Source organism: Oncorhynchus mykiss, chromosome 21 (genome assembly GCF_057628025.1).
Source record: "Oncorhynchus mykiss isolate SJ-2025 chromosome 21, ASM5762802v1, whole genome shotgun sequence".
Classification (NCBI taxonomy): Eukaryota; Metazoa; Chordata; class Actinopteri; order Salmoniformes; family Salmonidae; genus Oncorhynchus; species Oncorhynchus mykiss.
The window spans coordinates 17,835,072-17,862,296 of NC_143042.1; the positions used below are offsets into that span (position 1 = coordinate 17,835,072).

General features: G+C 43.5%; 2 protein-coding genes across 5 annotated transcripts in view; both read left to right on the top strand.

Annotated features, from left to right (window-relative positions):
* Nucleotides 1-1,164: 1,164 nt before the first annotated feature.
* Nucleotides 1,165-13,783, top strand: ing3 (inhibitor of growth family, member 3). Its single transcript, XM_021577354.3, has 11 exons — nt 1,165-1,319; nt 1,463-1,534; nt 2,911-3,011; nt 3,349-3,414; nt 10,178-10,274; nt 10,553-10,624; nt 10,788-11,071; nt 11,353-11,561; nt 12,354-12,546; nt 12,639-12,677; nt 12,801-13,783. Exons 1-11 carry the CDS (start codon nt 1,292-1,294, stop codon nt 12,915-12,917), a joined length of 1,278 nt encoding a protein of 425 aa, XP_021433029.2. The 5' UTR covers nt 1,165-1,291; the 3' UTR covers nt 12,918-13,783.
* Nucleotides 13,784-20,103: 6,320 nt separating this feature from the next.
* The window catches only part of cped1 (cadherin-like and PC-esterase domain containing 1), an 80,992-nt gene continuing 73,870 nt past the window's right edge, over nt 20,104-27,225 (top strand). For all 4 annotated transcript variants that reach the window (XR_016490214.1, XR_016490213.1, XM_036957503.2 and 1 more), the window contains exon 1: nt 20,104-21,389. Coding sequence is in view for 2 of the 4 variants with exons in the window: in XM_036957503.2 (XP_036813398.2) it covers nt 21,093-21,389 (297 nt within the window). In the remaining 2 variants the exon portion in view is untranslated. The remainder of the gene's footprint in view (nt 21,390-27,225) is intronic.

Sequence of the window (27,225 nt, forward strand, 5' to 3'; positions counted from 1 at the left end):
TTCTCTGATAACAATAATGTTGACTGAATAGATTCAAGGACATTTCATCATAGCATTGACTTCCTGGGTGGTCTTCAGTGTGCCAATCCAATGGAGGCAAGGAGATATGAGAAGATTAGAGGGAATGAGGATGGGGTGGGATGGGATGGAAATGGTGAATGGGGGGGGGGGAGAGAATTGAGAGAGGAGTGAGACAGTGTTTGGTGCATGGGATGGATGGGTTAGGGCTTGTAATGAAGGGTCGGGTTGAGAGAGATCAGGAGAGGATATTGAGAGGATACCAAATGCGAGAGACTGGAGAAGGGGGTGAGACAGTAAATGAGAGTGAATGAAGGTGCACAAAAAAGTTATGAATGACTAGCTTCTCCTGCTTCTATAACATGCCTCTATATAACAACATAACAGTGGAATTCTGTTTTTTGATTTTTTTTTTTTTTAAACAAATTAATTAAAAATAAAAAGATCAAATGTCTTGAGTCAATAAGTATTCACATAATAAATTGCATGGACTCACTGTGTGCAATAATAGTGTTTAACATGATATTTAAATTACTATCTCATCTCTATACCTCACACATACAATTATCTGTAAGGTCCCTTGGTCGAGCAGTGAATTTAAAACACAGATTCAACTGTGAAAAACATGATGGACTTTTTAATTTTTTTTACAAATGTTAAAATCATTATTTTACTTTGACATTATAGAATATTTGGTGTAGATTGTTGAAAAAGTCAAGGGGTGTGAATACTTTCTGAAGGCACTGTATATCAGGCCTATAATGGCCTTAGATCCATAATCTGTTAGACTATTCAAATGTGGGGTGTTATTTTATTTTCTCAGTGTGTTACTTATAGTTGAATGTGTTCGTTATAGTTAAATAATATCTCAATTCAATTTGTGTGTAGGCCTACACAATATAAATGGTGCCAGATGAGCTTTATTGTTGCTCACCTTCATTGAGGTTACACATAAGTATTAATTTACAATTAAAATAGAGCATTTGCATTGAAGTTTGATGATTCAAATGTATTTACCTCGTTGGAAAAGCTTAATTACGCTATTTCAGTCAACGTTTGAAATTGATGTCTATGAACTACAGGAACTAACGGATTTTTGAAGTTTAGCACTCAACTCCATATCTGGCCAATCACATTCTACGTTCTACTGACGTTACTTTCTCTGACCTCAGTTTGTCAGTGGTATTTTTTCTTCGGGACACAGCGGTTTGCGGCGCCATATTGAAAGACACAAAATATTTTCATAAACGCCTAAAATATCTAATTTGCCAAGATGCTGTACCTAGAGGATTACCTCGAGAGTGAGTATTACGTTTATTTTACGCCTAGGTGGTATTATTTGTGCATTTACTGTCGTAAATGTGCATAATTCTAGCCGGAGCGCGCCCGGACTGTTAGCCTAGCCATGCTAACACCTATATTCGCTTTTTCTTCTCGCTGGCAGTGATCGAGCAGCTACCCATGGATCTCCGCGACAGATTTACGGAAATGAGAGAGATGGACCTGCAAGTTCAGAGTATGTATTGCTGCAACGTGACAGTCTACAAACACTTCACCGGCGAGCATTTTTCAAGTTGAAGACACATAATTCTCAGCGTCGCACTTTTTAGGGTCATATAGAACAAAGAGTCGAACTCCTAACACGCTAGTTAGCGTCCAAATAAAAGTGATAAATGCAGTATTTTTATTTGTATAGCTAACATAGCTAGCTAGCGGTTGCGAACTTGGCTAGTTTAACATTGCAACAACTTTCAGTAACCTGAGAAAGTTAATTAACGTTAGTGGGTTTGTTTGATTCTAGCTAGGGTTATAGAAATTACAACATAAGGTCATGTTATATTTGTTTTCCATATAGAGGTACAACTAACGTTTGCTGATCGTGTGTGCATGCACAGAAGTTGAACAATGAATGTAAACAAGACAGGGGACATAGATTCGGAGCGTACACATCACATGTAGTATCAACGTTAGACATGTAACGTTAGCTAGTTAACAGTTATTTTTTTTCATGTGACTATAACTAGATACATATACGTGAACTGTTTGCTAACTAGAGCATACACCGATATTAATTTAACCTGAACGGCTATGTAGTACAGTGGTTCCCAACCAGGGGACCTTTTTATAGGGGGTTCTTGAGAAGACTCATGAGACCATAGTCCTACTGGTATAATGAGACTTTTATCTCCCTCACCAACTTCAAACATCCGCTATCTGAGCAGCTAACCGGGCGCTGCAGCTGTACATAGTCTATCGGTAAACAGCCCACCCATTTTTACCTACCTCATCCCCATACTGTTTTTATTTATTTACTTTTCTGCTCTTTTGCACACCAATATCTCTACCTGTACATGACCATCTGATCATTTATCACTCCAGTGTTGTTAATCTGCAAAATTGTAATTATTCGCCTACCTCCTCATGCCTTTTGCACACAATGTATATAGACTCCCCTTTTTTTTCTACTGTGTTACTGACTTAATTGTTTACTCCATGAGTAACTCTGTGTTGTCTGTTCACACTGCTATGCTTTATCTTGGCCAGGTCACAGTTGCAAATGAGAACTTGTTCTCAACTAGCCTACCTGGTTAAATAAAGGTGAAATAAAAAAAATGCACACGGACTTGTACTCCGGGCAGAGCAAAATTCAGTTGGTGGTACAGTAATCGAAAAAGGTTGGGAACCACTGGTTCATTGGTGGTGGTTCGGTTCACTGGTAGTTTTAATCACAAGCCTTCGGGTCCACAGACACCACATATATGTTGTCCCTTCTGGTTAGCATTGAAGTACAAATGGATATGAATTATTCCACATGCATGCAGAGTATAAACCCATATTAATAGTGTCTCAGACACACCTGTCCAGGTAGCTCACTCTTCCCATTTGCTGTAGATGCCATGGACCAATTGGAGCAGAGGGTGAATGAGTTCTTTGTCAATGCAAAGAAGAACAAGCCTGAGTGGAGGGAAGAGCAGATGGGAGTTATCAAAAAGGTGCCAAATAAGTCTCAGATTATGTATATTTCCCTTTTTGAAAAGACAGTTTTGTTCTTTTAATCCCATAAATGTTTTACGATAAAGCTGTACCACCACACTTTTTGTGATGATTCTTTGTGCTTTGTCATTTACATTTTAGTCATTTAACAGATTCTCTTATCCAGAGCTACTTATAGTTAGTGCATTCATCTTAACATAGCTAGGTGGCACAACCACATATCACAGTCATAGTAAGTACATTTTTCCTCAAAGTAGCTATCAGCAAAGTCGAAGCTAGTAAAAACGTGCCCGTGTTAGTTCAGCTTGGTCTCTGACAGCTTTTTCTCGGTTTCAGGATTATTATAAGGCATTGGAGGATGCAGATGAAAAAGTACAGCTGGCCAATCAGATTTATGATCTGGTGAGTTGGAATTTCAATGCCAAGGCGGAGCTCTGTCTAACAATGTCTGTTTTGTTTCATGGGTCCTGGGAAACCACTTCTATAAAAAGGTAGGGACAAGGGAAGTTGGAGGAGAATCTTTATCACTTGTGGCCTTTTTCAAGATGATTTGTGGGTGCATGTCCCCACTAAAATATAAAATGTTCTGTTCAGGACTGTGCTGTCTCTATGCCACTGGGTGGCAGTCAAACAATGCGAATCATTTGGAAGTCACAAAAATGCCAGTCTTTTCAGATGTTTTTAATATTTATTTAGATATTGAAATTTCTATCTTTTTTTTGTACAATATATTTATTGGCATTTAAAACATTTTTATTTACAGTTTAACAATCGTCAAAATATGACACCGATAATGCCATGTTATTCCTTCCACCTACACAAAACACCATGCTACATGGGGGCACATTGTGCAAAACCCTTCCCTCCCCAACACAGGAACACTCCTCTCCCTCCCCTCGAAACCGATATTAGCCTCACTAATTAACAACAAAAAAAGAAACAGAATGACCTTCACATTCCATGCTAGAAAATAAATGATTTCAACACAAAAACAAATAATAATAATACATTAATGAAGTATGTAGTAATGAGGCAGCTAAAAACTCTAGAAACTTCTGAAAGTCCCCCCAGACATCAGTAAATTCAAAGGGTTTATTATATAAATTGTATGTTATTTTTTCAGATGGAATATAGGACAGTTGTTTTAGCCACATCTGCTTGCTTGACGGAGTGTCACTTCCACATAATAGCTGTGCATTTAGTGGCTGCAATGACGGCCAATTTAATGAATCTGGTTTTGCTACAAATATTAACTGGTAGAACAGAATCATCTCCAATAAGAATAAGGGAAGGATCTAGTGGTACCCTCATTAGTGACCTGTGATAAGATCTGAATAATGTCTTTCCAATAATAGCTTAGTTCAGAGCAGGACAAAAACATGCAGAAGTGCCTTTTTATACCTTTTTATACCTTGGGCAAAATTTAGAATATTTAGAATTGATCTTATACAGTCTCTCTGGTGTAAAGTAGACCCTATGTAAAATATTGAATTGCATCAACTTGTGCTGAGCATGTAAAAAGAGCTTTCCCCATTTCTCATTCTCAAAAATGAGACCACGGTCATCATGCCACTTCATGCAAGCTTTCAGACGTTCATCGTTCCCCAATAGAGCTTGAAGACCAGAGTACATGTAGGAAATTTAACCTTTTACCCCTTTCCAGCCGCAGTTTATCAGTTTTAGGTTTACTCATGGGCTGAATCCTACCTCCCTGCTGAGTTGCAATGTAATGTCTAACCTGTAGGTACCTGAAGAAATTAGTTTGAGGTAACTGAAAATGAGATGCCAGTTGTTGAAAGGATAGTAGTTCACCTTCTCTATAGAGATTACCAAATGTTTTAATTCCTTTGTTGAACCAAGCAAATGTAATACCATCTCTCAGGGTGCTTTGGGTAAGATGGGGTTATTATAGAAAGGTGTTTGTTCATGTATAGATCTGAGCCCTTCTGTTTGTTTACAGACTTCCATCCATATATTTAAAGTGTTTTTAATGAAAGGGTTGTTTATGAGACCTAGCAAAGCTTTAGGTGGGCTAATATAAGGTATAGATGCCAATGTAGCAGGGGTCAGACACTCCTCCTCTGTCTCCCAAGAGGGTGAACTTGTTGTTGTATTTTGCCATACCCACACAGCCTTTAACTGAGGCGGCAGGGTAGCCTAGTGGTTAGAGCCTTGGACTAGTAGCCAAAAAAAAGTTGCAAGTTCAAATCCTCCAGCTGACAAGGTACAAATCTGTCGTTCTGCCCCTGAACAGGCAGTTAACCCACTGTTCCTAGGCCGTCATTGAAAATAAGAATTTGTTCTTAACTGACTTGCCTAGTTAAATAAATGTTTTAAAAAAAAGATGCCCAGTAATACAACTGGAAGTCAGGTAGAGTAAGTCCTCCTTCTGAGTATGGTTCGCATAAAGTTGTGAGTTTCACTCTGGGGGGTTTCCCTTTCCACAGAAATGAAGACATCTTCCAATTAAGTTGTTTGGAAAAAACTTTGGGAATAGGAAAAGGCAAGGTTTGAAAAAGGTACAAGAATTTTGGTAATATATTCATCTTTACACAATTGTCCCACCCAATAAGAGAAATTGGTAAATCCCACCATCTATCTAATTCTTCCCCAACCTTTTTGAGAAGTGTAGTATAGTTCAGTTGATGTCTTAATAATTTCAGAATGAATTTGCAATCCAAGATGACATTTTCTGTGGTTTCCAAGTAAACGACTGGTCTAAGATTGGGTTCTGCATAGCTGCCCTGTTAAAAAGCAAAGTTATACTTTTCGATGGGTTTATCTTATATCCCGAAAAGGTCCCATATTCTTTCAGGATGTCAACTAATGCTCGGAGTGAAATTTCTGGTTTATTGAGGTAAAGCAAAACGTCATCGGCATATAGCGAGACCAGATGTTCAGGCCCACCTATACGAACACCATGGATGGATGGATGAGATCTAAAAGCTTCTGCCAGTGGCTCTATAGCCAAAGAAAAAAAGGAGAGGACTAGCGGGACAACCCTGTCTTGTGCCACGTGATAGAGAAAACTGAGGAAATGTTTCCATTAGTCAGGACCTGAGCTGCCGGACATTTGTACAGTAATCTAATCAGACCAACATACTTAGGTCCAATATTCATCCTATGTAAAACTTCAAACAGGTAGTTCCATTCTATGCGGTCAAAAGCTTTTTCTGCATCTAATGAAGCCGCCACTACAGATTCTTGGTCATTCTCTACATAATATTAAATAATCTTCTGATATTATCAGGAGATGAGCGGTTTCTTACAAAGCCTGTTTGGTCCATATCAACCAAGTCCGGAAGAACCTTATCCAGTCTAAGTGCTATGAGTTTCGCAAGAATCTAATATGAAGTGTTCAATAGAGATATTGGCCTATTCAACCCACAAAGCAGAGGATCTTTCCCAGGTTTGAACAAAACTGATCAGTGCCTGTTCAAGTGTGTCTGGGAGCTTTTCTGTCTCTATGGCATAATTAAACATACTGCAAAGAGGCTCAATTAGTTTGGGTAAAAAGAATCGATAGAATTCAACAGGGAATCCGTCTAACCCCGGTGATATCCCCCCAGCAGTGTTGGAAATGTATTCCCTCTGATGTAATCTCTTTCTCCAAGTGCTCTCTATCCTCATCAGTTAAAGTTTGTACATTGGGTTTGTTCAAAAACTCATGCACTGTGGCAGGAGCATCCCCTTCAGACTTGTACAATGTTTCATAAAACTCCATGAAGACTAGAGTAATTTCCTCAGGACTGTGAAAAACAGTGTTATTGGGTAGCTTAATAGAGCTAATAATTCTACTAGCATCCTCTCGTCTTATTTGCCAAGCAATCAACTTTCCTGCTTTATCTCCATGTTCGTAGTAGTTTTGTTCTAAGAGCATTTTCTGCTTTATAGGTCGTCAGGGTGTTGTATTCCAATCGCTTTGAGTGTAATATTTGTAGAGTTGAGTTGTCAAATGTTACACTGTTCATTTTCAAGATCTCTAATTTCATTCTCCAACTAATTTACTTGAGCCCTGTACATCTTATGAGTACCTGAACTAAAGGATATGATTTGCCCCTCAGATATGCAAGGAGAGCTTCCCATAAAATTCGGGGGGAGGCAGAGTTGTATTGGTGCTAAAAATTGGACTATATGTGGGTTCAGAAATGTTACTTACTAAATAATCCCACATTTGTATGTGCCAAACCTGCATCTTGAGGGTGGCTATGCTCTACTGACTGGTACTGAAGCCAGCAGGGCAGAATGATCTGATATACATCTTGGTAAGTACTTACAACCAGTCGTTAAACCTCCCTTTGCTGCAGGAATAAGAAATAAGTCAATTCTAGAGTTACTGTTATGGACAGGGGAGTAAAATTAGTATTCTTTAACCTTTTGGTTGTGAAATCTCCATAAATCTCCAAGTCCAAAGTGTTTAATTTCTGCTTTTAACATTTTAGCTGCCTATGTGAGGCTGATACTATTAGAGGAAGATCTATCACTGTAAGGGTTCAGTACCAAGTTAAAACCCCCTGCCATTATTATCTCTGATGATGGGCATGTTAACTTCAAAAAGATGTCTTGGTGAAATGTATGGTCGTCATAGTTAGGCCCATACACATTCACAATGGTAATGGGCTCAGTGTTAATGAAACCTTGAATGATCACAAACCTACCCCCTTTGTCTTTAATCTGAGATTGTATCTGAAAGGGTTAATGCTTATTAATGAGTATGACCACCCCTCTTGCCCGAGAGGTGAAAGATGAATAGTACACTTGACCCACCCACTCTCTCTTCAGTTTATCATGCTCGGAGTCAGTCAGGTGTGTCTCCTGAAGAAGAGCTATATCAACCTTATGCTGCTTTAGATCATTCAGAATGTGTTTGCGCTTGACTGGGCATTCAGTACCCCTAATGTTGAGTGTCATAAATGTATAGTTATTAGGTGCCGACATCTTTGAAGGACATAAGAAATGGGGAAAAGGAAAGAAACAAAACTGCGTTGTCTATACAACGTGTACAAAATTAAAGTATAAAGTAGTAAACATACCCTGACCCTACCACAAACACACCCAACCCCCTCCCCAACAGAGGGAGTTAAAGAACCCATATCCTTAGACACTAGTCTTTAAGCTAGATGTACCTGCCATGTATAGCATCGCTCAAATTAGGTTAATTCTAAATTATATGGAATTAGAAGTACATTGACTGTTCCTTGTAGCATGAAAATATTGTTAGTCAAGTAACAAAATACAATTTGATTACAACAATAATGACCGGACTATTTAGCCCACCTTGAGCATGTCTCAACAACAACAACAAAAAACTTGGGTGCGTTCATAGTCACCAACAGAGCCTACCCGCACACCCAAATGTCAACCAATCGGCATTCCCCAATGCGCCCTGAAACATGTGCTGTGCGGCGACAAAAGCAATGACCACAAACGCACCCCAGCAGGTCAGGAAAAAAGACATCAAGCTATGATGAATAAATGAAAACCTTTACCAGACAATAGCTATCATCTCTCAAATATTAAATAGGGACAAGTAGTTAAACGATCACCATCCTCCTGAGTTCACCCTCCCCCCAAAATATTATATGTACGCACATACACAAGTGTAAAGCTATAAGCTAGCTGGCAATTAGGCGGACAGCCAGTGAGTAGCTTATCCCTGTCTTGGTACCACTAACGCCAGCATACATCTCTAACAATAAACAAACCAGCAAATGTAATAGTAGCTACAATTCCCTGAAGTAATATAAACAACATATATGAACAACGTTAACCAAACGCGACTGGGCCTCTGTGTAAAAATAAAAGTATACAGCAAAATGTAACTACCTGGCATAGTGTGGATGTATAGTAGCTATAGCTACACCCTTGTAAACATAGCGAGCTGGCAAAATAGCACAGCCAACATTAGCTATGATCCAACTTTACCTCGCCAGTCATTGTCACTCTAGCCATCTAGCCAGCCAGCCAGTCAGTCAATCATATGAGTAATTTCGTTGTTTCCTCATGTGCTAACAGTTCACTATCTACTGTATCCAAGTTCAAAAGACAGTTCCTCAGGGTGTAGTAGGCGTGAACAAGTCAGGAAGTTCTTTCCTCATGTATGTTTCAGCCATCTTCACAGAGTCAAAGGTGCGCTCACCATTCTTGGTTTCGATCCACAAAGTTGCTGGGTAGCGAAGGCCGTATGCCAAGCCAGCCTGACGTAGAAGTCTCTTCAGTGGGGAGAAGGCCATCCTCCTCTTGTGTAGTGTGAGAGAAAGATCATACTTCTGGCTTCTCCGTATTTGAGCTCTCCCTTTGCTCGGGCAGCAGAGAGGATACAAACAGTTTCCTGGTACCGTAGAAATTGAGTGACAAATGCCCTGTGTGCAACCTGGCCAGGCAGCTGCCTTCGTAGGGTGCGATGGGCCCTCTTGATCTCCAGTGGGTGTGCAGGAGGGGGTAGATCCAGAATTTTGGGAATCGATTCCTCTAGAAAGAAGATTGTCTCTTCCCTCCACGGCCTCCTTGAAGTGTCAAATTCGAGCAACTTTGGAAATCTTCGTGATAATCAAATTTCTCCTCGAGTTTAGAGGTGGCATCTTCCAACTTCTTGTATTTTTGGTCCACTTCCTCGCTGACGTCCAGGATGGCAGCCTGGTGGTCAGCATGGTCTTTTTCTAACTTTGTCACTCGTCCCGTTGGGACTTTCTGGTCTTCGTGGAGTTTATAGACCAGTACCTTAATTTTGCTGAGGCGTTCAGAAAGTGTCTCTAGGAATTTTGTTATACCCTTGTCCATCTCCATTCTGAACCATGCTGGTGCTTCTTCCGAGCTAGCATCCGCCAAGGCCAAAGAAGGGCTGTCAGAGGGGCATTTTTCTATGCCTTATCTGAGGCTTTGACATATTGGGCATCTTTTGCTTTGGCGATACAGTAGATGTTTTAACTTCCAATTCACTATTAACGAACAGGTAAACTGTGTCAAAAGGCCTTAAAATTGTTTGACAGGTCGGGGACGCTACGCAGACGTGTCTTGTTAGAAACGTTGGACAATGGCGAAGCTCTTATCTTTTGATTTTGATCTATTTCAAAGTGATTATTCAATGTGTAAAATCTTGGAGGGTTTGTTCAACATCTATTGTGGGGTATGAACAGTATGGTATATAATGGGGTGTGTGTTGCAGGTGGACCGCCACCTGAGGAAGCTGGACCAGGAGCTGGCTAAGTTCAAGATGGAGCTGGAGGCTGACAATGCTGGCATCACTGAGATCCTGGAGAGACGTGAGTCACGTCTGTCAATCACAACACCATAGAAGACCCTTCCCCTTCATCTTAACCCTCTTGGCCCTGCCAGAATGTTGGGCTGACAGGCTGCTTTTTTCTAGTCTTGTTTCGATTGCAATTCCGTGATAGTGGAATGGTATCAACCTTTCCATTGGGATATTTCAGCCCTGCTAGGGGGCAGTATTGACCTAAAAATGACCCTGTTGAGTCAACTTTTGTGTCTGTCAGTGTTGTCACAGAGAGCCAGCTCTAACATTTTCTCTCTTTTCTGTCAGGATCCCTAGAGATGGACAGCCCTTCTCAGCCCGTCAACAACCACCATGCCCACTCACACACCACCGTGGAAAGTAAGTACACGTCTTGGCTGTTTGGCTGACCTTCTTTTTGGAGTTGTTGCATGTTGAAAGCCAATATACATTTTTCTAAGGAGCCTTGTTTGTATAGGTGATTTGCTGCTTTCCTATGCGAGGTCATGAAGGTAGTAATTAATGTCTTGTTTCTGTGTGACAGAGAGGAAGTACACCACGCAGCCGAGCCACCACACTACAGAGCACGTCCCGGAGAAGAAATTCAAATCTGAAGCCCTGCTCTCCACACTCACGTCAGACGCCTCCAAGGAGAACACACCCGGCTGTCGCACCAACAGCACGACGTCAGCCTCTAATAACGTGTACAGTGTAAACTCATCCCAGCCCCTGGCCTCCTACAACCTCAGCTCTCTGCCTGCTGGGCCCGGTGCTGGGGCAGGGGCCATCACCATGGCTGCAGCGCAGGCTGTGCAGGCCACCGCACAGGTATAAACACATTATTTTTCACACACACAGACATACACCCAACTACATTGCCCTCAGATTTTATTCAGATGAGTGCTGCACTGATGGGGATGGGTATCAGTATCTTGACCCAGACTGTCTGTCCTGAGAATTATCTGATTGGGACAAATGTCCTTGAATGTGTAACTGATGTGTGTCCTACGACTGTAACTAACCCTGTTCATGGCTGTGTCTCCCTCTACCTGCCTTCCCCATCTTCTTTCTCTGTCTGTGCCCTCCTTCCCTCTCCCGTTCCATGTCAGATGAAGGAGGGCAGGAGGACTAGCAGTCTGAAGGCCAGCTACGAGGCCATTAAAAACAATGACTTCCAGCTAGGGAGGGAGTTCTCCCTGACCTCCCGGGATACCACGGGGGCCTACTCCACCTCTGCCTTGGCCAACACCCTCACCCAGACCCTCACCCCAGCCGGCTCAGCCGTCGCCTCCGACTCCCGCAGCGGACGCAAGACCAAGTACGACACAACTTACACACACAACTTACACGCGCGCACACACAGCCCCCGTACGCTCAAGCTAGCCCTAGCTAGTGGTCTTCTCCAGTGATATCACTTTTCATGCCTTATTAAACCTTGTCAATCCACCCTGAATCACCCCACAAATTGCAAAAATCGCTGAAGTTGGAGACTTATCTCCCTCACCAACTTCAAACATCTGCTATCTGATCAGCTAACCGATCGCTGCAGCTGTACAGTCTATCGGTAAATGGCCCACCCAATTTGACCTACCTCATCCCCATACTGTTTATATTTATTTACTTTTCTGCTCTTTTGCACACCAATACCTGTACATGACCATGTGACCATTTATCACTCCAGTGTTAATCTGCAAAATTGTAATTATCCGCCTACCTCCTCATGCCTTTTGCACACAATGTATATAGACTCTTTTTTTTTTTCTACTGTGTTATTAACTTGTTAATTGTTTACTCCATGTGTAACTCTGTGTTGTCTGTTCACACTGCTATGCTTTATCTTGGCCAGGTCGCAGTTGTAAATGAGAACTTGTTCTCAACTGGCCTACCTGGTTAAATAAAGGTAAAATAAAAATAAAATAAATCAGATGAACAGATGTCAGGCCAAATCACGCTACATCATTTAGTTTCAGTGTCCGGTCCCATGATGTCACGCCACATTATGCCAGCCATGCTTTTCAACTCCACCTCCACAGCATGAATAAATAAATGAAGATGAAAAATTGAGATCTTGTCTAAACTGTCCAGTCTTTTCTCCCCTGCCCCTCCACAGAGGCAACACCAAGTCTTCCAACCACCAGTCGTCGTCGTCCTCGTCTTCTTCGTCCCTGTCGTCGTGCTCCTCTTCTTCAGCCCTGGCCCAGGAGCTGTCGCAGCAGGCCTCGGCCCTCCCAGAGTCTGAGACCAACAACCAGGTGGACTGGACCTACGACCCCAACGAGCCCCGCTACTGCATCTGCAACCAGGTACACACACATCCAGAGACGCACTCTCTCACACTGGACAGCTCACACCTACAGCTGACAGGTTAACTAAAATGGCTTCTCTCTTGTTAAAGGTGTCTTATGGAGAAATGGTGGGCTGTGATAATCAAGACGTAAGTATCCATTTCCATTTCTCATTTTCTAGAACTGTTACCATATTACTTTCACATAGGACTTTATCAAATGAGAGATGACGTATGAGAGCTAACCTGAGTGCCCTTTGTGTGTTTGTGCAGTGCCCCATCGAGTGGTTCCACTACGGCTGCGTGGGCCTAACAGAAGCCCCGAAGGGGAAGTGGTATTGCCCCCAGTGTACTGCCGCCATGAAGAGGAGAGGCAGCAGGCACAAATAGACACCCCACCTCTACTACCCCACTCCTCATCCAGGACCATCCCCCATCCCACACCCCTACCCCTCCAAACCAACTGTCAATGCTATTTCAACTGTAGTTCCTCCCAACAAGTGTGTGTACCTGTTGTGGCCACACACAGTATTCTTATTCACCTGTCTGTCTGTGTGACCTCTCAGGGGTCAAAACAGTGGGGTCAAGGGTTGTTATTGCAGGGTCAATCCTGTGTGAATATTTGGATGAGACACCTGACTAGAAAATCAAGACAAGGAGCCAAGACTTCCTGAAACTGCACCTCCTGGTTGGGTGTTCATTGTCCTCCCCCGCACCCCCCTTTCCTCAATTTTGAGCCTTGGCGCGCACCTCTTCTCTCCCACGTTCATCAGACATTCCTTGCCTTTCCCCTTGTTACAGGAAGGGCTGCCACCCCCTGGCTTCCACGCACGGCTGCAACAAGAAGTGCTCATTACAGTAAAATGCTCACAGGGGAATGACACAGACTGGGAAATGTAGTCCAAGGGTGTTTATTGGACTACAAAACCCAACCCCTCTACAAGTTTTGATTTTAATTCTAAATCGAATTGATGAAACACAACTAAGACTTTTAAAAGATGAGGATTGGGACAGTGGTCATTTCAGGTAACGTATGGATGAATATGACTGAACCTCCACCATTGAGTCCTGTAAAGCTGAAGAGTTCAGAATGTACAGTGTAAGATCAGTCGTAACTGAAGCGTGTATGTCTGTGAGTGTAAGTGTTTCTGTATGTGCGTGTGTGTGTCACTAGTCATTCTGTACTGAGACGGTGTGTTAAAGTTTCCAGAGATGTAGAAAAAAAATCAAATAAAGTGATCCAAGTTCTTTTGGTATTTCATGTGTTTCCTAGCTTCGTCTGTCAACGATGACCTCTCTTCTTGATCAAACTGTAGCACTTCATAGCTCTAGGTATCCATTGTATTCAACTACACAATCAAAATGTAGATTGCTTTTGAATCACCAATGTTTTGATTCACAGCAGGCTTACAATGTGGACTGATTGCTTTGTAAGTGTTGTACGTACACACTGAAAAAGGCTGTAAAGCCGAAACGTCTGTGTACTCTATCCCTGTTGCAGTAAAACATTTAAAAATCTAATCAAATTATGTCACTTGCACCGAATACAACAGGTGTAGCAGACCTTACCATGAAATGCTTACTTACAAGCCCTTAACCAACAACACAGTTTTAAGAAAAATATTTACTAAATTTACTACAAATAAAAGAGCAGCAGTAATGAGACTACAGTTGAAGTCGGAAGTTTACATACACACATTTAAACTCCGTTTGTAACAATTTCTGACATTAGATCCTAGTAAAAAAAATCCCTGCCTTAGGTCAGTTAGGATCACCACTTTATTTTAAGAATGTGAAATGTCAGAAGAATAGTAGAGATTTATTTCAGCTTTTATTTCTTTCATCACATTCCCAGTGGGTCAGAAGTTCACATACACTCAATTAGTATTTGGTAGCATTGCCTTTAAATTGTTTAACCTGGGTCAAATGTGTCGGGTAGTCTTCCACAAGCTTCCCACAATAAGTTGGGTGAATTCTGGCCCATTCCTCCTGACAGAGCTGGTGTAACCGAGTCAGGTTTGTAGGCCACCTTGCTCACACACTTTTTCAGTTCTGCTCACAAATTTTCTATAGGATGGAGTTCAGGGCTTTGTGATGGCCATTCCAATACCTTGACTTTGTTGTCCTTAAGCCATTTTGCCACAACTTTGGAAGTATGCTTGGGGTCATTGTCCATTTGGAAGACCCATTTGCGACCAAGCTTTAACTTCCTGACTGATGTCTTGAGATGTTGCTTCAATATGTCCACATAATTTTCCTGCCTCATGATGCCATCTATTTTTGTGAAGTGCACCAGCCCCTCCTGCAGCAAAACACCCCCACAACATGATGCTGCTACCCCCGTGCTTCACGGTTGGGATGGTGTTCTTCGGCTTGCAAGCCTCCCCCTTTTCCATCTGAACATAACGATGGTCATTCTGGCCAAACAGTTCTATTTTTGTTTCAACAGACCAGAGGACATTTCTCCAAAAAGTATGATCTTTGTCCCCATGTGCAGTTGAAAACCGTAGTCTGGCTTTTTTTATGGCGGTTTTGGAGCAGTGGCTTCTACCTTGCTGAGCGGCCTTTCAGGTTATGTCGATATAAGACTCGTTTTACAGTGGAAATAGATACTTTTGCAGCTGTTTCCTCCAGCATTTTCACAAGGCTGTTGTTCTGGTATTGATTTGCACTTTTTGCACCAAAGTACGTTCATCTCTAGGAGACAACGTGTCTCCTTCCTGAGCAGTATGCTGGCTGCGTGGTTCCACGGGGTTTATACTTGCGTATTATTGTTTGTACAATTGAATGTGGTACCTTCAGGCATTTTGAAATTGCTCCCAAGGATGAACCAGATTTGTGGAAGTCTACAATTTCTTTTCTGAGGTCTTGGCTGATTTGTTTTGATTTTCCCATGATGTCAAACAACGAGGCACTGAGTTTGAAGGTAGACCTTGAAATACATCCACAGGTACACCTCCAATTGAGTCAAATGATGTCAATTAGCCTATCAGAAGCTTCTAAAGCTATGACATCATTTTCTGGAATTTTCCAAGCTCTTTAAAGGCACAGTCAACTTAGTGTCTGTAAACTTTTGACCCACTGGAATTGTGATACATTTAATTTGAAGTAAAATAATCTGTTAACAATTGTTGGAAAAAGTACTTGTGTCATGCACAAAGTAGATGTCCTAAACAACTTTCCTAAACTATAGTTAACAAGAAATCTGTGGAGTGGTTGAAAAACTAGTTTTAATGACTCCAACCTAAGTGTATATAAACTTCCGTCTTCAACTGTATGTACAGGGGGTACTAGTTAGTTAAGGTAATATGTGCATGTAGGTAGTGGTAAAGTGACTGCATAGATAATAAAATAGCGAGTAGCAGCAGCGTAAAAAAAAAAAAATGGAGGGGTCAATGAAAATACTCCGGGTAGCCATTTGATTAGCTGTTCAGGAAGCTTGGCCCCAGTGATGTACTGGGCTGAACACACTACCCTCTGTAGTGCCTTGCGGTCGGAGGCCAAGCAGTTGCCATACCATGGGGTGATGCAACCAGTGAGGATGCTCTCGATGGTGCAGCTGTATAACTTTCTGAGGACCCATGCCAAAACTTTCCAGTCTCCTGACGGGGAATAGGTGTTGTCGTGCCCTCTTCATGAGTGTCTTGGTATGTTTGGACCATGGTAGTTTTTACCTGTTTTTCTCCCCAATTTTGTGGTATCCAATTGGTAGTTTACAGACTTGTCCCATCACTGCAAATCCCGTGCTTCTTGACACTGCCCACTTAACCCGGAAGCCAGCCGTAAACTTGGTGACCATGTCAGCATGTCCCCTAACCCGGACGATGCTGGGCAAATTGTGAGCAGCCCAATGGGTCTCCCAGTCGCGGGAGGCTGCCACGGAGCCTGGACCACTGCGCCACTCGGGAGGCCCCTCTAGATGCTGTCTCATCGTTGTCGATGATCAAGCCGACCACTGTTGTGAAGTCGGAAAACTTAATGATGGTGTTGGAGTCGTGCTTGGCCACACAGTCATGGGTGGGGACAGGAGGGGACAAAGCACGCACCCCTGAAGGGCCCCTGTGTTTAGGATCCGTGTAGAAAATCTGTTGTCTACCCTTACCTCCTGGGGGTGGCCCGTCAGGAAGTCCAGGATCCAGTTGCAGAGGTTAGTGTTTAATCCCAGGGTCCTTAGCTTAGTGATGAGCTTTGAGGGCACTATGGTGTTGAACACTTTTGTGTAATCAATGAACAGCATTCTCATGTAGGTGTTCATTTTTGGCCAGGTGGGAAAGGGCAGTGTTGAGTGCAATAGAGATTGCGTCATCTGTGGATCTGTTGGGGTGGTATGGAAATTGGAGTGGGTCTATGGTTTCTGGGAGGATGGTGTTGATGTGAGCCATTACCAGCCTTTCATAGCACTTCATGGCTACAGATGTAAGTGTTACGGGTCGGTAGTCCTTTAGGCAGGTTACCTTGGTATTCTTATGCACAGGGACTATGGTGGTCTGATTGAAACATGTAGGTACAGTGCCTTGCGAAAGTATTCGGCCCCCTTGAACTTTGCGACCTTTTGCCACATTTCAGGCTTCAAACATAAAGATATAAAACTGTATTTTTTTGTGAAGAATCAACAACAAGTGGGACACAATCATGAAGTGGAACATCATTTACTGGATATTTCAAACTTTTTTAACAAATCAAAAACTTATTCAGCCCCCTTAAGTTAATACTTTGTAGCGCCACCTTTTGCTGCGATTACAGCTGTAAGTCGCTTGGGGTATGTCTCTATCAGTTTTGCACATCGAGAGACTGACATTTTTTCCCCTTCCTCCTTGCAAAACAGCTCGAGCTCAGTGAGGTTGGATGGAGAGCATTTGTGAACAGCAGTTTTCAGTTCTTTCCACAGATTCTCGATTGGATTCAGGCCTGGACTTTGACTTGGCCATTCTAACACCTGGATATGTTTATTTTTGAACCATTCCATTGTAGATTTTGCTTTATGTTTTGGATCATTGTCTTGTTGGAAGACAAATCTCCGTCCCAGTCTCAGGTCTTTTGCAGACTCCATCAGGTTCTCTTCCAGAATGGTCCTGTATTTGGCTCCATCCATCTTCCCATCAATTTAACCATCTTCCCTGTCCCTGCTGAAGAAAAGCAGGCCCAAACCATGATGCTGCCACCACCATGTTTGACAGTGGGGATGGTGTGTTCAGCTGTGTTGCTTTTACGCCAAACATAACGTTTTGCATTGTTGCCAAAAAGTTCAATTTTGGTTTCATCTGACCAGAGCACCTTCTTCCACATGTTTGGTGTGTCTCCCAGGTGGCTTGTGGCAAACTTTAAACAACACTTTTTATGGATATCTTTAAGAAATGGCTTTCTTCTTGCCACTCTTCCATAAAGGCCAGATTTGTGCAATATACGACTGATTGTTGTCCTATGGACAGAGTCTCCCACCTCAGCTGTAGATCTCTGCAGTTCATCCAGAGTGATCATGGGCCTCTTGGCTGCATCTCTGATCAGTCTTCTCCTTGAATGAGCTGAAAGTTTAGAGGGACGGCCAGGACTTGGTAGATTTGCAGTGGTCTGATACTCCTTCCATTTCAATATTATCGCTTGCACAGTGCTCCTTGGGATGTTTAAAGCTTGGGAAATCTTTTTTTATCCAAATCCGGCTTTAAACTTCTTCACAACAGTATCTCGGACCTGCCTGGTGTGTTCCTTGTTCTTCATGATGCTCTCTGCGCTTTTAACGGACCTCTGAGACTATCACAGTGCAGGTGCATTTATACGGAGACTTGATTACACACAGGTGGATTGTATTTATCATCATTAGTCATTTAGGTCAACATTTGATCATTCAGAGATCCTCACTGAACTTCTGGAGAGAGTTTGCTGCACTGAAAGTAAAGGGGCTGAATAATTTTGCAAGCCCAATTTTTCAGTTTTTGATTTGTTAAAAAAGTTTAAAATATCCAATAAATGTCGTTCCACTTCATGATTGTGTCCCACTTGTTGTTGATTCTTCACAAAAAAATACAGTTTTATATCTTTATGTTTGAAGCCTGAAATGTGGCAAAAGGTCGCAAAGTTCAAGGGGGGCGAATACTTTCGCAAGGCACTGTATTACAGACTCGACCACGGACAGGTTGAACATGTCAGTGAAGACAATTGCCAGTTGGTCTGCACATGCTCAGAGTACACTTCCTGGTAATCTGTCCCTGCGGCCTTGAGAATGTTGACTTGTTTAAAGGTCTTACTCATATCGGCTACGGCGAGCGTGATCACACAGTCATCCGGAACAGCTTGTGCTCTCATGCATGCTTCAGTGTTGCTTGCCTCGAAGCGCACATAGAAGTAATTTAGCTTGTCTGTTAGGCTTGTGTCACTGGGCAGCTCGCGGCTGGGCTTCCCTTTGTAGTCCGTAATAATGTGCAAGCCCTGCCACATGCGACAGGCATCGGAGCTGGTGTTGTAGGATTCAGTCTTGGTCCTGTATTTACTCTTTGCCTGTTTGATGGTTTGTCGGAGGGCATAGCGGGATTTCTTATAAGCAACCGGATTAGAGTCCCGCTCCTTGAAAGCGGCAGCTCTACCCTTTAGGTCAGTGAGGATGTTGCCTGTAATACATGGCTTCTGGTTGAGGTATGTACTGTACGTACTGTCACTGTGGTGACAATGTCATCGATGCACTTATTGATGAAGCCGTTGACTGATGTGGTATACGCCTCAATGACATCGGATGAGTCCCGCAACATATTCCAGTCTGTGCTAGCAAAACAGTCCTGTAGCTTAGAATCTACATCATCTGACCACTTCCGTATTGAGCAAGTCACTGATACTTCCTGCTTTAGTTTTTGCTTGGAAGCAGGAATCGGGAGGATAGAATTATGGTCAGATTTGCCAAATGGAGTGCGAGGGAAAGCTTTGTACGTGTCTTTGTGTGTGGCGTAAAGGTGGTGTGGATTTTTATTTTTTTTTAAACATTGAATAATGAAGTACGCTTTATGCAGCATTTTTTTGTGCGAACCCATTACACCGCTGTGCTTTAAAGGTGACCTGCTCGCCCCATTAACATTGTATTTGAGCTCTCAACCAATGGAGTACTAACAGAGCTATTCAATCATGTCTCTCAAGGGCTGATGTACTGCTGTTTTTCTTTATTTGGTAGGAAATGCGTTAATGAATGCCACTGATTTACCATGAGCCAGCTCACCTGCATGGTGTCCCATGTCTAAATCATTCCCTGATTTGAGGAGGGTAATGAAAACCAGCAGTGTTGCAGCCCTCACACACAAGGGGATTTGGGTAGACAGTAGCCACTCCTGTCAGTCATTCTATTGATGGTAGACACAAACGGCCATAATAACTATATTTTTTAGAAGGAACCTGGGCTGTCTTGGAGAAATTACAACTTCACCAAAAAAAGGGAGAATGTTTTCGGCCCTTGCTCCAAAAGGGAACCTTTTCAATAGCCTCTCTCTCACCACATCTGACTGAAACAAAGCAGGGCTCCAACTCCTTTCTCTAAATAATGAGCCAATGGAGGACTGATGTATGTGCCACAAATAGCAAAGAGTGAGCCCTGTCTTTTACCACAATTTGAAATGAGGGGGAGCATACCTCGACCCCCGACGGAGGAGGCATGTGTGCACATTTAGACCGCTCAGTGTACATCATGGAATTCCTAAACCGTTACTTTACAAGAACACTCCTCAACTATCCAGTTGAAAAGGATCTATGGTATAAACTCCACTTGTTTTTTTTCTTTATCCGAGGGAGTTTTACTTTTGGGAACCGGTAGACATGTGAGTGAGACTGTAATCCAGCCGTCTGCGCGGAGAGGAAGTTCGGCTACTGTTGATTTTTTTTTCTCTTAGAGTAGCCTAACCCAAACCAGGTGAAGTCGCCCCCCGGTGCGCAGCCAGCGCTCGGATATAGTGGAAACCCTCTTTGTAGTCTGTAGTCTATTTCAGGGTCTGAAGTCTTGGTGAAGTTCTTCATTTTTCTAACTTCAGTTTGGTTCTATCTGTGTCTGATCTGATGTTTTATTGCGTCCTGTTTTTGGTTCTGGATGGGAATGGCAGTTTTCTGACAGCGGGCAGGAGCAGAGTCTGATCTAGCCACAGTCATGAGGTTCCGCTACTCGAGAATGTTTTTAATAATCTGAGGAGCACTCTTCCCTAAAGAAAGAGAGAGGGAAAACTTTTCCATGCTCTCTCGGGGCTCCATGGTTTTCGAGGATGTGAAAGTTGGACTGTGGCTCACTTTGCTCTAACTTCATTATCACAAATAACGGAATAACAACGTTGGGAAAAAGGTTTTGTTTGTTTGTGCCAGCTCACAAATCAACACTCAAATGTGCCATAGCGACGGCTCTTGGACACCGTGTACCCACTCTGAAATACAAACCAGGTCATCTTTGAAAAAAGATAACATGCAGCACAATGTTTCAGGTCGTGGCTTATTCCTGAAGTGCGTGTTTTTATAGATAGCCCCGCTGCTCTTTGTTTTTGCTAAACAACAGAGTTGTGTGAGGTCTCAGTAAGACGCGGAGAAGAAGTAGGCTAAACATCATCCCTCATGGTATGCATTTATTCTTCTGCCAGCAAAGTTGGGAGTGAAGCGGGAATGTTTCTTCCGCGGCTCTTGACGCTCCGCCGCAGGTATTGCTCCGGACGATTATTGCTCCTAGGGGTCGCGGTGTGTCTTTTCTACCAGACGCTGATGGTGGCACGGAGTCGGTTCAAAGGCGGCCCACCCGCGGCTGATGAACGCAACAAGTCAACGATGACTGGAGCGTTGGAGGTATTTGATGAACTTCTGCAGGACCCTGCGAGGCTTATTTCTACCCTGGAGGCTTTGGAGAGGGAAATATATGTAAGTGGGCCTATGATAGAAGTGCACTTAAATGCTATCTATTGTCCAATTTTTGTCCTGTGCTTTAGGTAGCCTACGTGCACTTGGGATGAACCTTGAATATTGGAGATTCAAGGATAAGCTTTGATCCATCCCACAATGGGAACAGCTTTGATACAAGTCCATCTCACAATGACTATAAGGCCATTTCATAATCAAAACACATGAGTACAGGATTTATTTACACTGTGCTGCGTTAGTTGCGTGCAATGGTTGCATGGCACTCTATGCAGCCTGTATTTTGTCTTTGGGCTCAAAACACCGTCTGAGTTTAATTAACTTTAATGAGCAACAACAACCTTAGCTTCAAGTCTCACAACAACATTATTGGATGCTGACTCCTTGGTTTAGCCTATATAACTAACAGGCTGAGCCTATTTTAATTAAGTTGTCAAGTAACGTCAAATGTTTAAGAATAGTGAACCGTTTTTTTTTTAATAGATGTTAGTGTTGAGGTATTTAGATGAGCGAGCTAGCGGCTCGAGGCTCAGCTTGACACGTGCTCTAGAAGCGCTCTTTGCGCCACACAGATGATTGACACCTGTATGAACCTTTCAAAACAAGGTTGCATATTAAGTTCCTGGGTTATTTTAAGTGATTGTTTTCTGAAGATGTAGCCTAAAAGTTTGGCCATTAATCAAGTCGGATAAACCATCATGTTACAGCTCTCATGCCCATAAAATGACAGCCGACATAATCTGAGGTAACCCGAAGATGAGGTATTTAAATGTATTTATACCCAGCTGCCTCAAATGTGGCAATTGCCTTGACCATTAGAGCCTTGATTGACTGCTCTGTAATTGTGAGAGTATTCTGGTAATCCCACTGTTACTGCGTTTGCTTTTCAGTCTTTCAGGAAGTGTGTGTTGTATTCTCACAAGAGTGATGCTTCCATAGATCGCAGACCAGCTGCTAGTACCGCAGATCACTACACAGCTCTCTGTTTACCATCTACCTCTAACAACTGATTCTAGCTCTACTTACCCACTTCTAACCTTTACCATTGTGGGTTAAATTAGGAAAGTGTTCTTGGAACAGTTATTTTATTAGGCCATACTTGTCCTTCTCTCTGGTTGTCTTGGCCCCTTGGAGAGGAAGGGAGAGAATAAATAAACAAGGGGAGGAGGGAGGAGGGATGGTGTTGAGAGAGGGAGGGAGAGGCAGTCTGTTGGTCTTGACTATGTGGTTGACAGGGAGAAAGCGAGCTGTCACAGCCGAATTTGTTATCTACCACAAACACGCTGCCTCAGTTTAGCTGTTGAGTGCAACTCTGTGTTCCAGAAACCCAACTCTAAAAGTTCTGAATGTTGGACTTATTGTGAATCAGAAGTTTGAAGTCTGAGCCATTACATTGCCCTTATTTCCCCTTTCATGATACGCTCAAAGGAGTCTTTCATAGTTGACATTGAGTGTGACTGGGGGGGGTTGCTTGTTGGCATGTGTGAGGTCCATCGTTACAAAATCCCTGCCACTGTAGTGTTTGTGCAGGATACCCTCTGTGGCATGTCATAATGAGTAGCTTCACACTGTGTGTATGGGGTGTTCAGTATTGTATCTTTCTGGGGCGGGATGGTGATTGGAATTGCTAGAGAGTTGTTAGGGAGGAGGCGTTTTAGCAAGGGTGTTTGTGTAAAGGTTGGCAATGTGAGTGTGTGTCCATGTGCGTGTGTATGCAGTTAGCACCTGTGTATGGCTGTCCCAGGCTTTCCCAGGTGCTAGCGGCATGAGTGCTCCGGCAGTAGGAAGTGTTAGAACAGAGTTACGGAATGTGATCCTCCAGCTCTTTATCCCCTTTGAGTCTCTTCCAGACCCTGACAGACCCATTCAGTCCCAGGGCAGGAGGCAGGAGACTGGACCATGGATCAGAAAAGCATGGAACACAGCCTCACTCGCACACACATACACGCTGTAATCCCATCAGAGCGGCGTTCAAACTCCACATATGTGTGGAGCATGTTTCGTGGTGTTTAGAGTGGAACCCCTGCCAGATAGATCTGGAAGCTTGTTTGTTGCTTTGACGCTGAGTCAGGAGTCAGTTAGGGTGCTCTGGAGGTAGGGTCAGGGAGTCAGTTAGGGTGCTGGGGAGGTAGGGTCAGGGAGTTAGTTAGGGTGCTCTGGAGGTAGGGTCAGGGAGTCAGTTAGGGTGCAGGGGAGAAGATCTTGGATAGGGTCAGGGAGACAGTTAGGGTGCTGGGGAGGTAGGGTCAGGGAGTCAGTTAGGGTGCTGGGGAGGTAGGGTCAGGGAGTCAGTTAGGGTGCTGGGGAGGTAGGGTCAGGGAGTTAGTTAGGGTGCTCTGGAGGTAGGGTCAGGGAGTCAGTTAGGGTGCAGGGGAGAAGATCTTGGATAGGGTCAGGGAGACAGTTAGGGTGCTGGGGAGGTAGGGTCAGGGAGTCAGTTAGGGTGCTGGGGAGGTAGGGTCAGGGAGTCAGTTAGGGTGCTCTGGAGGTGGGGTCAGGGAGTCAGTTAGGGTGCTCTGGAGGTAGGGTCAGGGAGTCAGTTAGGCTGCTGGGGAGTTAGGGTCAGGGAGTCAGTTAGGGTGCTCTGGAGGTAGGGTCAGGTAGTCAGTTAGGGTGCAGGGGAGAAGATCTTGGATAGGGTCAGGGAGACAGTTAGGGTGCTGGGGAGGTAGGGTCAGGGAGTCAGTTAGGGTGCTGGGGAGGTAGGGTCAGGGAGTCAGTTAGGGTGCTGGGGAGGTAGGGTCAGGGAGTCAGTTAGGGTGTTGGGGAGGTAGGGTCAGGGAGTCAGTTAGGGTGCTGGGGAGGTAGGGTCAGGGAGTCAATTAGGGTGCTGGGATGGTAGGGTCAGGGAGTCAATTAGGGTGCTGGGATGGTAGGGTCAGGGAGTCAGTTAGGGTGCTGGGGAGGTAGGGTCAGGGAGTCAGTTAGGGTGCTGGGATGGTAGGGTCAGGGAGTCAGTTAGGGTGCTCTGGAGGTAGGGTCAGGGAGTCAGTTAGGGTGCTGGGATGGTAGGGTCAGGGAGTCAGTTAGGGTGCTGGGATGGTAGGGTCAGGGAGTCAGTTAGGGTGCTCTGGAGGTAGGGTCAGGGAGTCAGTTAGGATGCTGGGATGGTAGGGTCAGGGAGTCAGTTAGGGTGCTGGGATGGTAGGGTCAGGGAGTCAGTTAGGGTGCTGGGATGGTAGGGTCAGGGAGTCAGTTAGGGTGCTCTGGAGGTAGGGTCAGGGAGTCAGTTAGGGTGCTGGGATGGTAGATCTGCCCATGTGTGTACTCCAGTGGTGGTCAGTGCTGTTTAAGATGACACATTTTTTTTCATGAGCATGGCCTTATTTCTATTACAACATATTGGGATGACTTGCAATCATATTCCATTCACCTAGTTCAATGTAACAGCAATAGGTTTAGGCTACTACATGATACTAACATTTTCCTATACACATCATAAGGGAGCCTATTAATGAAAGTTTACAACATAGGTGCACAGACAGTGACACATTCAATACCGCCTTGCACGCTCTTGCCTGCATCTAGCTGATATAGTGTGTAACCATTACTCCAACAGTTGCAAATTAGAGTTTCTATTGGAAAAATTCAGGTATGTTTATCCCCATTTGGTTTCATTTGCTTCCGTTTAAGAAATGTATTTTCAACAGAATCGGCAGGAAATGAATACACCCCTGATCATTCATAGCAGCCATGTTGTTTTCCTTCTCGCATCTATGCACTCTCTTCCTCTCACCTTGTCCCTTCGCTTGTGGACTTCAATGCACAACACATCATCTGTATGTGACCAGGCGAGAAAAACTTTCCAAATCATAACGTCTACACATAACCTACATCGTTGTCACCATATTAACTTCATAGTCAACATAGCTAATATAACTAACGTGTTAGTAAACCTGCTACAATCATGCAGTAACATTACAGTGTACAGTCAGTAAACAGTTTAGCACTTACACCGGCAGGCCCCGATGGCAATAAATTAGTAAAACCAAAAGCTTATGTTGACTTGGAAAAGTTCCAGTGTTGTGTTGAATGGTCATAACCAGCTAACTAACATAGCATCCCCCTATATGAACAAGGGGTTTGTGTTGGCTAAACTAGCTAGCTGCATTTGCTAACTAAGTAAGTGAAACTTAAAGTTTTTCTTTTTTTAAATGACAATCTCTCTATTTCTCTCTTGCTTCTCCTTCATTTTGGAGGAAATTAATTTGTTCAAAACTGTTCAACGATTGTCTTTCTCTCTCTTTGAGTCAACGACTCACCACATTTTATATACTGCATGGCTCGCTAGCTGTAGTTTATGCTTTCAGTACTAGATTAATTATCTGACCCTTTGATTGGGTGGACAACATGTCAGTTCATGTTGCAACAGCTCTGATAGGTTGTATGACGTCCTCTGGAAGTTGTCACAATTATTGTGTAAGTCTATAGAAGGGGATGAGAACCATGAGCCTCCAAGGTTTTGTATTGAAGTTAATGTACCAAGAGGAGGACAGAAGCTAGCTGTCCTCCGGCTACACCGTGGTGCTACCCTAATGAGTGCTGTTAAGGCTACTGTAGACCTTCATTGCTAAATAGTGTTTTAATACATTATTTGGTAACGTGATTATATTTAGTATAGTTTTACCTAAAATAACTTTAAGTTTTTAACAATTAAACATTTTATGAAATTCACTGAGGAGGATGGTCCTTCCTCATCTGAGGAGCCTCCCCTGGTGTACTCTAATGGCTGGGTCCCAATACTGTTAATTTCGATAAGAGACATTACTGTGCAGCCGTATTCATCGACCTGGCCAAGGCTTTCGACTCTTTCAATCACAACATTCTTATTGGCACACTCGACATCCTTGGTTTCTCAAATGATTGCCTCGCTTGGTTTACCAACTACTTCTCTGATAGAGTTCAGTGTGTCAAATCGGAGGGCATGTTGTCTGGACCTCTGACAGTCTCTATGGGTGTGCCACAGGGTTCAATTCTCGGGCCGACTCTCTTTTCTGTATACATCAATGATGTTGCTCTTGCTGCTGGTGATTCTCTGATCCACCTCTACGCAGACGACACCATTCTGTATACTTCTGCCCCCCCCCCCCTTGGACACTGTGTTAACTAACCTCCAGACGAGCTTCAATGCCATACAACTCTCCTTCCGTGGCCTCCAACTGCTCTTAAACGCAAGTAAAACTAAATGCATGCTTTTCAATCGATCGCTGCCCGCACCTGCTCGCCCGTCCAGCATCACTACTCTGGACGGCTCTGACTTAGAATACGTGGACAACTACAAATACCTGGGTGTCTGGTTAGACTGTAAACTCTCCTTCCAGACTCACATTAAGCATCTCCAATCCAAAATTAAATCACGAATCGGCATCCTATATCGCAACAAAGCATCCTTCACTCATGATGCCAAACATACCCTCGTAAAACTGACCATCCTACCAATCCTCGACTTCGGTGATGTCATCTATAAAATAGCCTCCAACACTCTACTCAACAAACTGGATGCAGTCTATCACAGTGCCATCCGTTTTGTCTCCAAAGCCCCATACACTACGCACCATTGCGACCTGTACGCTCTCGTTGGTTGGCCCTCGCTTCACACTCGTCGCCAAACCCACTGGCTACAGGTTATCTACAAGTCTCTGATAGGTAAAGCCCCGCCTTATCTCAGCTCACTGGTCACCATAGCAGCACCCACTCGTAGCACGCGCTCCAGCAGGTATATCTCACTGGTCACCCCCAAAGCCAATTCCTCCTTTAGTCGTCTTTCCTTCCAGTTCTCTGCTGCCCATGACTGGAACGAATTGCAAAAATTTCTGAAGCTGGAGACTCACATCTCCCT

Coding starts and splice junctions, on each gene's coding strand:
- ing3 (XM_021577354.3), top strand. CDS start 1,292: ATGCTGTACCTAGAGGATTACCTCGAGA. Junction 3,415..10,177: donor CCAATCAGATTTATGATCTG/GTGAGTTGGAAT, acceptor TGTGTGTTGCAG/GTGGACCGCCACCTGAGGAA. Junction 12,547..12,638: donor GCTACTGCATCTGCAACCAG/GTACACACACAT, acceptor CTCTTGTTAAAG/GTGTCTTATGGAGAAATGGT.